General features: G+C 41.0%; 1 protein-coding gene across 1 annotated transcript; it reads right to left on the bottom strand.

Moving 5' to 3' along the window:
* Nucleotides 1-3,262: 3,262 nt before the first annotated feature.
* Nucleotides 3,263-8,505, bottom strand: AGR2 (anterior gradient 2, protein disulphide isomerase family member). The gene is made up of 8 exons (XM_066196344.1): nucleotides 8,436-8,505; nucleotides 6,618-6,755; nucleotides 6,253-6,316; nucleotides 6,127-6,179; nucleotides 5,131-5,204; nucleotides 4,689-4,752; nucleotides 4,188-4,271; nucleotides 3,263-3,590 (listed from the first exon to the last, which is right to left on the bottom strand). Exons 2-8 carry the CDS (start codon nucleotides 6,745-6,747, stop codon nucleotides 3,541-3,543), a joined length of 519 nt encoding a protein of 172 aa, XP_066052441.1. The 5' UTR covers nucleotides 6,748-6,755; nucleotides 8,436-8,505; the 3' UTR covers nucleotides 3,263-3,540.
* Between the last annotated feature and the right edge of the window lie 345 nt (nucleotides 8,506-8,850).

Below are 8,850 nucleotides of genomic sequence, written 5' to 3'. Positions count from 1 at the left end.
ATTTTCCTGGTTTAGACAGGCTCTGCGTTTTGTGCATTACAGTAATAAATCCAAGGAATTGTCAAATGGAGAGGGTTAATGAAGTTCAAAATAATACCACATTGCTGCTTCATTTTTGACTTTTTTCCTGGTTGTTTTTGTAGTGCTTAGCTTTGGGTGGATTTGGTTTCATAAATATGGTAGATTATACTGGAGTGTAAATGTGCACCAGTGCAAAAATGCTGAAAATATTACCACTTCCAAAACTCTCATGTCTCATAATGTGAATTTGTTTTACTAGTCAAAAGACAGATCAGTGGATTGTATGGAATGATTAAAGTTTATCTATCATATTTAAAATATATCATCTCTTTGGGATTGTGGTTAAACAAACCCATCCACCCACACAAACATTGAAATCCCCAATCAGGGGTGTGGATTTGCTTTCCAAGTCTGATTCTGAAGGGGGCAGTAAAACACAATGAGTCTGACTTTGATTTTGGAAGGTGGAGAGTGTTGCATCTCAGAGAAAGTCTGACTAGTGTGGGTATCCAAAAAATGCTGTACTATTCTGACATGCCAAACTAGAGGACTTAAAAAAGTTATTTATACCTATTCTTGGTGGGTTTTCATTGAACTTTGTTGCTTTCTCTTCTTGAAAAACATTTTCACCACACAATGATTTTTATTGTTGTTTTCTAGAGATGCATTTTAATTTTCACCTGACTGCTTGAGATTTGGACTTCATTGTAACCAGATTTTCTAGAAGCTATTTACAGCAGCACAGTGTCAAAGTAATGGAGTAATTTCACTTGGAGCATTCTTACTCCTTACATTAGATGGCTTTTGGCCTTAGTTTGTTGAAATGCTTTCTTCAAGTTGGTTATTCTGGAAAAATGTAGAAAGATGTCGTCTTTCAAAACACATACACATTTTCATCATATAAAAATAATTGGCTATAAAACAATCTTATTCTTTTCCATCTATGTGAGAAAGTTAATCCAGATACTGACCAACATCCTGATACTACTGCACCATATCTTCCACCTTTCACATGAAAGTAACTATTAGAAAAGGGAAAGCTTGTATAACTGGAAGTGATATCTATAAAAACATACCTTAAGAGCTATATACAAGTGAATAGGAATGTTTTAATGTTCTTAACTTGCATTACTGTTTTAGACATAATTAATTAGAAGATTGTCTGAATGCTAGTGGAATTCCTAAAACCCCATTATCCATCCTGTGTACTTTGGGTTATCTAACGATCATATGTATTTTAGCAATGATTTCCCAGGTTTTTCAAAGAAATAGAGGCTTTCTTTAGGTATCTCAACTTGGCTTGATGCCTCCTCTGTAAGCCTAAAAAAAAAATCTTTATTTAGAGAAAAGAATTAGAAGAGCAGGATTTTATGCATTACGATTCTTACAATTTGGTTATGGTGAAAAGTAGATGAGAAAAGCATAGCCTTGAGTGCAAAAAGAAAAATTTCAGAAACATTTCTTGATACTTGAGGCTGGACTAGCTTGTGTATTTGCATCAAGGCATGTACATTAGTAGACTCTTGTAGTTAATGCCTTATGTCCATTTACTGGATGTTATATATAGCATCAGTACCTCTGCTTAAGAAAATGATGCTACTTTCATAGTGTTATAAAAACAGCATGGTAGAACATGATGGCACAGACAGCCTTTGTTCTATGTCACATAGCTCTGGCAAGCTTTGAGCTTCTATATGTAGCTCAAGTGTACTTTGGGATGAATAGGTAAAGATGATTCTGATATGCAGCTGCTTTGGCCTCCCTCTGTGCTATACCTCTACTAAGTGATATGACCACTTTCCTTGCTTTCTCTGACTGGTCCATGATTGTAGAGACTATTTCTGCCCCCCCCACTGCATCGCTTTTTCCTCTGTCTTCTGAATGCTGCAATAGAAAGTAACATCTTAATGAAGTGCTGGAAGAATGCTGAATTCCATGTCTGGGACCCTTTCCAGGTACCTCTTGAGGTTTTCTGGTAGGCAGGGTTCACACAGCTTACCAAAGACCTATTAGCAAGTAACCTCCCTTCTGCTTTTGCTGAGAGATTCCCTTGAGCTGAAACCCTTGCTTCCCTCACTTGTCCTGCCCTCCCAAGGTGTTTCTCACTGCTGCTGCTGCTGAGTTCAGGGACAGCAGATATTTGAGGCTGGGAAGTCTCCTTTTTGCCTAAGTTTTCTATGTAATGTATACTCTCATGGTGTTCATCTACAGTGCTTATTTTAGTTCTGACTTCTCTTGTCTCTTTGGGCTTATAAATAAGCAATCATGAAACCAGCCACATAGTCAATGTGGTACCCCTTTATGAATCATGTCAGGATTTTACTGACATCTGATGTAAGGAGGGACCTTTTAAGGAAGGCAGTTAAATCACTTCAGAATACAGCCAGTTTGAAAGAAAAACAATGTAAACAATGTATGAAACAGTCCGATTCTCTAGTCTCAAGTACTTTTCTGTGAAAGATTTTCACTTCTTGCTATCTTAGCTGTAAAGAAAGGGCTGATAATGAAACTGCACATGGGCTGATGCTACTGAAAAACAATTGGAGGCTGAGTAATAGGGAGCTTAGCTAGCTACTGAAATGAGAGAAAAGGCTGTTTTCCTCTGCTGGGTTTGGCTGAGTGAAGTTGATTCTCCTCTCAGTAGGTTGTGTGGTACGGTGCTGATAACACAAGGTTGTTTTCTGTGATTGCTGACACAGAGTCGAGGTTGTTGCTACTCCCTCCCAGCAAGTAGAGCTGGGCTGCAGGAGAAGTTTTGAGAGGACAAAGCTGAGACTTCTGGCTCCAGCTGAATAAGGGGACACGCCACGCTCACCCTACAAACGGGGAAGAAGGGGGCACATTTGGAATGATGGTGTTTGTCTTCCCGAATCACCATTTCGTTTGGTGGGCCCTGCTCTCCTGGAGGTGGCTGAACACTTGTGTGCCTGTGGGAAGCACTGAATTAATCCTGTGTTTTGCTCTGCTTGTGCGCACAGCTTTTGCTTTACCTATTAAACTGTCATTATCTGAATCCATGAGTTTTCTTACTTTGATTCTCTCTCCTATCTCACTGGAGTGGAATGAGAGAGCAAGTAGCTCTATGGGGCTAGGCTGCTGGCTGGATTGATCCACAACAGCCTTTTACCTTGCAAAGTGCTTGAATATAAAATGCAAGCTGTTTTCTCAAGCAAGATGGTGATTTTGCTATTTCTAGTAATGGTAGGTAAATAGAAGAAAAAAAAGAATGAAAACAGCAGAGTTTTGTATGTAAACACTTGAAATGAATTTATTTTTTAAAAAATCATTTTTACAGTTGAATCATACAGTATTCTTCTGTACGCCTTAAAATAAAAGCTTCTAGCTTTTAAAAATGCTGCCCAGTACAAAAGTGCTAATGTAAAACTGTAGTGTTTATGTATAGGAACCATCACTACACATCACTAAATATCACTCTAAATAGTCTCTTCACCAGTATCAAGGTGTGGAGAAGAGATGGAAGATAAGACTCCATAATATTTAAGGGCTTTCTTCTTCCCTTTACAGTTCAGTCTTCAGGAGCTTCAGCGCTTTCTGCATATTTGAATACACTAGAAATGAAATATTCATGCATGTTATTTTTGCTGCAACTTCCTCTGGCAGCAACCAAAAATGCTGCAGAGGAAGTGTCATTATTATTAAAGCTTTTAATCACATGCCTATTGCTATAGGGATTCAGATGCACTTACTCTTCCAAGCAATTTGTGAACATCATGGGATTAATTTTTACTGGTGAGAACATTCATTAATGCCCACACGTGGGCAGAGACTAGGGCCGTGTAGCAGTGAGGGATGGCTGTAGCAAACATCTTTCCTTGCTCCCAGTAGGTTTCCTGACCTGGCCTGTTGGGACTCGTGTGTGAGTTCTCACCATTGCTTGCAGTGAACACTGCTGAATTATGCAAGTTCCTACTGACGTAGGCTTGCTTTTAAAACAGATGGATGCTTAAGGCTCCAGGGCTCTGCCATCATTTTCTTCATCTCACTGCGTTTAAGTCTAGCATCCTGTTTAATTTTAATCCTGGTTAAATGTCTTTCAGCAAGTACTGATGGCAAGAATCTGTAATGCCTGGTGTTATTCCTTGTTGCATGAAAGATGTGACTGCCTTCAGAGTATTTCCAGAATGTGGTCAGAACACTCTACTTACACAGTGAAATGTCAGAGGGCTCATATGCATAGAGACGGTTTGAGTATCTTCCAGTAATATCTGCTCTCACAGTCAGGGAGGGATCTGGGGGGAAAAGGGTGAGAAAATTTGTAGAGGTTAACCTTCAAGCAGAAGGAAATAAAAGGAAATAAAGCTTTCTGCACTCCTGCTGGCTTCCTAAGCGTTTCTCTGAGACATGTCTGCTTCTGCTGACTAAGAGATTGTTCTAACAGGGTTACTGACATTGCAGTTTTAAGGGTTGTGTTTGCAGGTTTATTAGGAAGGGGATGAGCTACTCATTCCAGCGACTGTGGCATCAACCACTGAGGGAGGAATGCTGGACCTGGGAAGCTGGGTGGGATTGAATTGATATTTGATCCACAAAACCAACTTGAACCTTTATATTTCTCATGAAATAAATTCCTGTTAATCAGCCTGAGGAATTGAGATGCATGATGCAGCAGGGGCACTGAGATCAGCTTTGGTGCTTTGGGTACTCACCTATGAACAGAACCCGAGGGACGTACTGGCCATCAGGTGCAAGATTCTTGTCTGTGGTTTCATACTTAAAGAAAATAGAGAAAGTTTCTAGTCAAGGAGGGCATGTTACATAATTTTTTTTTTCCTTCACTATACTTTGTATTATGCAACACAGCTCAAGTAATAAATTTTGCAGTTTAAGAGATTGACTGTATGGGATGCAGTTTTTAACATCTGGAATTGCAAATTGGTAACAGTTCATGTTATTATTAAACTTTACATTTCCTCACATTCTGAGTTTATGATAAGTACAAATGAAAAAGACATACTGAGAAATCTCTTATGCTTCAGCAGTGGCCATTTTCCTAGCCAGCCATAGCTATTAAAACTTGCGTTAGAGAAGCCATAATTAAATTCAGAACTTTGTTGCTTTCATTTACTTAAGTGTAACTGGGAAACTTACCACGAGGTTCAGAAGAATAAATTTTTCAGCCAGTTTCTGTATATCTTTGTGTTCAGCAAAGACCTTCTTGAGGGCTAGAGTAGAAACAAATGAGAAAGAAATGGATGGATGCCCTTGAAATATATTGTCCGCCAAAAAGAAATTCAAACAAACTGATGAAACAAAATGAGAATTTCCAGCTTACAAGTGTAGCAAACAAAGATTTTCATTCCATTGGAAATGATCCATTCATTTATATTCTGCATTAAAGACTAATTACAATAGTGCAAAATGTCCCATCTTCCTTCAGAGAGTACAGCTGGTTCTCAAATTTGTCTGCTTAGGTTTGAATTTGAGCATTTGACCCTTCAAAGCTCCTGTTCTGCTATTGCAGTTTCAGGCCCCAGATCTCAAGTATGCAGGGCTTCAGACTAAAATGTTTGGAAGGGTTTAAATACTTGTACAAGTAGAGCCTTCTGGAGTTACTGGAGCTATGGATGGATTAAAAGATCTTGCCATGTGGATTGACTTGCAGGAAGGAGAGCCCTCAGATCAACAGTTACCAGAAATCCTGGAATAGCTCTGTTTCAGCCTGGATTGCTTTAGTCCCTGGCTGGATTCAGTCTCAATCACTGATGATATCAAGAGCTGAATATGGTCTTTCCAAGAAATTGTGATTTGTTGCTACTGGTCTTCCTACTGATTTTGGCTGATTGTGCTGTGAACCAGATTCAGATTTGTCAGAGGTCAAACCCCACTAACCTGTGCTCATTTCTATATCCATTTTGTATCATGCAACACTGAATTACCATTTTTATTTGATTTCTACACATTGGAAAACACCTTCGCGGTACAGTAACTTGAAGAACACTCCCCATCCTTGTGCAAGCTAGTACTTCACTAATGTTTAAGCAGAACGGTGGCTGATTTTTTTTTTTTTTTTAAAGCAGCGTTTTTCCAAAAAATTAAAACAAGATTTATTTCTTTTTTTCCCCCCCCCGGGTGCAAAAGGACTACCTTGGCTGTGTGGGCAGTCTTCCAAGTGGTGGATAATCATCAGAGGTTTCTGGCTGGAAAAGAAGAGCCCTCGTTAGGATCGGGGGAGGCACGGGGGGCTCAGGGTGGGCGCGGCGGGGCGGGTACCTGTGCTTGGATCGGAAAAGTGCCTCCTCGTAGGTCTGCGTCCAGATGAGCTGATCTCCCCAGCCTGCGGGAGGAACAGGGCACACACCCCCTCAGACAGCGCCCGACGAGCGGGGCTGGGACCCCGGCGGCGAGTCCTGCCCCTGCCGCCTCTGTCAGGCGGGGGTCGGAACAAACCCGCTGCCGGGGGTCTGCAAATCAGGAATGAAGGAGGAAAGGGTGCTAGGAAATACTAGAAAAGGTTTTGCAGAATGAGTTACAAGAAAAGTAATTTTTTTTAGAACAGCATAGTAGCTGAAATATTCACAAGATTGCACTTTTAAAAAAATTTGGTGGAGGGTTTTTTTTTTTTTTCAGTTTCTTACCTCTGGAGAGCGTCTGAGGCAGTTTTGGCTTAGCAGTAGCGTCCTTTGAATCCTTCTTGCCTGTATCCTTTGCCAGAGCGCAGGAGATGACAATGAGCAGCAAGAACATGGACACGTAACTCTTCTCCATGGCTGCTCCTGGAAGAGGTGAGAGAAACCCCCGGTCATTGCGGTGCCTCCCAGATGGGGGCTGGCGGGGAGGCACGCCGCAGGTAAGGACAGGATCGGTAAAGCGGAGGGTCAGGTCACAAATATGCAGCGGGGTGAGTCAGGGCTGAAAGGAGCAGCTCCGGGCAGGGCCCTGAGGGCACGGAAGGTGAGGTTTGCTCAGCAAACCGCCCCGAAGGACGCGGCTGCTCCCCACTCCCCTGTTTATGCCACCGGCCTATGGCCTTTTTAGGATGTGCACATCTAGGTTTGTGAATTTCTCCCTCTTCTTTTTACGTATATTGAATATGCTCAGTAAAATAACTGAGTTACAGCAATTCCAGAAGTCCTTGCAAGTCCTAAGAAGTTCACGGTTCTACCTTCGTTTCCCAGTGCTAGACTAACCCAGCCACAGGTGCTGAAAAGTTAATTTGTCTCTGCTCTTCCCCCATTTTTCTGTGGGAGCAACTCAAATGAGAAGTCAGAATGTTTAAGCTAGGCTTTACAGTGAACATTAGCATATACACAGCTTAATGGTGTTGAAGCTTCCAGTCTTGTTTTTTTCCCTCAAAAATATAATCTAATCCTAAACCCCAGCAGAATGTATAACAAAAAGAGTGGGGAGGAGTTCATGTGTGGCCCAGGGAAAACTGAAATGGAGTTTGAGGGTGGAAGCAGCACATTGCAGAGCTTTTCCTGAGCCGAGCTGGCTGGGGCTTGGAGATGAGATAGGTCTGATGGAAAGCTCCTCAGCATTTCAGCTATAGGGGAAAATCATTTCAACAACATGACCCGATGTTTTCTCATTACATTTCCTCCTAGAAACTAGAACCAATATAAGGGGTACAAAAAGAAAATTTAAGATGTTCTAAAAGCAGTACAGAACATTGAAAAGAGATTCATTTAAAAAAATAAAAGAAAAAAAAAGAAAAAAAGAAAAACCAAGCCTACAAAACACCCCTCACCACAACAGGCTGACTGTTTTTAAAGTTCAGACAATGAAAACTAAACAGAAATGTTTTTCCAGGTAGGAACTGCAGGAGGAGACATTAGCTGAGTTTCCACGAGTGATACAATGCTCTTTGCTGCTGGGATGTCCAATAGAGCTCAAACATCCAAAGAGTCCCTGCTTCAATGGTATGAAATACAAGTTTTGCAGCAAACTGCATTTCTGCTCCAAGAAAAGCCTCCTTGGCAAGGAGGAAAATAGCATGAAGTTCAATTAAGCTCTGGATTATCAGGGTTGTCTCAAGAATTGAATTCTTTTGGCTAGAGCTGTATGGCGGAAGTAATGCTTCTTTAAAAAGGAAAATGATTAAATAAAAAAAGTATGGGACAACCAGGAAGCTAAAGATCAGGCTGTGGAGGCAGCATGCAGAAAGCAAAGACAGATGAATGTTAAACGTGCTCCTTAAAAACCTTGCCTCTGGAAGATTTATGTACACTTTTCAAAAGCTTTCCAAAATAACCCCTCTTCTCCTGTTTTTTTTTTTGTTTTTTGTTTTTTTTTTTTTTAACCTGCAAAGCCAATATTTCTCTAGACATTTTCCTACATAACAAGCTGTGCTGGACTGCGCCTGCTTTGCTGTAGCCTTTTCTTTCCAGTGACCAGATTCCCCATCCCCAGCTCCCCCGGGTACCTCCTGCAGCAGGGAGCGTGCAGTGCCTTACCTTGTTTACTCGCCCAGACGCCTGCCAGGATGCAAAGGTGTTCCTGGTTTCAGTGTGAATGCTGCTGCTCCTACTGCCTATTTATGCACCTTCACACCCCAACTCCTCCCACGAGCTTTGAATTTGAATACTACTTTCAAAGAGCTAAACTTTTCAGTTTTTCCCCACCTAAAGGTTCAGAGTTTATTTTGTAATTAAATAACGTTACTGTCTCCTGTCAGATACTGGATCTAAAACTCAGAGACATTTCTGTAGACTTTTGGGATATTTCTTGAAAGGTGATTTTTAAAAGATTGGCAAAGATCCAAGTACAGGTAAGCTTAAGTCAAGACTCCTGATTTGCCTGAAGAGTGATTTGTCTTTTTTTGATTGGTTGGAAAATCAGTATGGGTTGCTGTTCTTTTACTCCTTAGAA

Source organism: Chamaea fasciata, unplaced genomic scaffold, assembly GCF_029207755.1.
Source record: "Chamaea fasciata isolate MVZ Bird 193981 ecotype frontalis unplaced genomic scaffold, bChaFas1.0.hap1 SCAF_1, whole genome shotgun sequence".
Classification (NCBI taxonomy): domain Eukaryota; kingdom Metazoa; phylum Chordata; class Aves; order Passeriformes; family Sylviidae; genus Chamaea; species Chamaea fasciata.
Note: the sequence above shows the minus strand (reverse complement) of the source record. Positions and strands in the feature narration are given on the sequence as shown.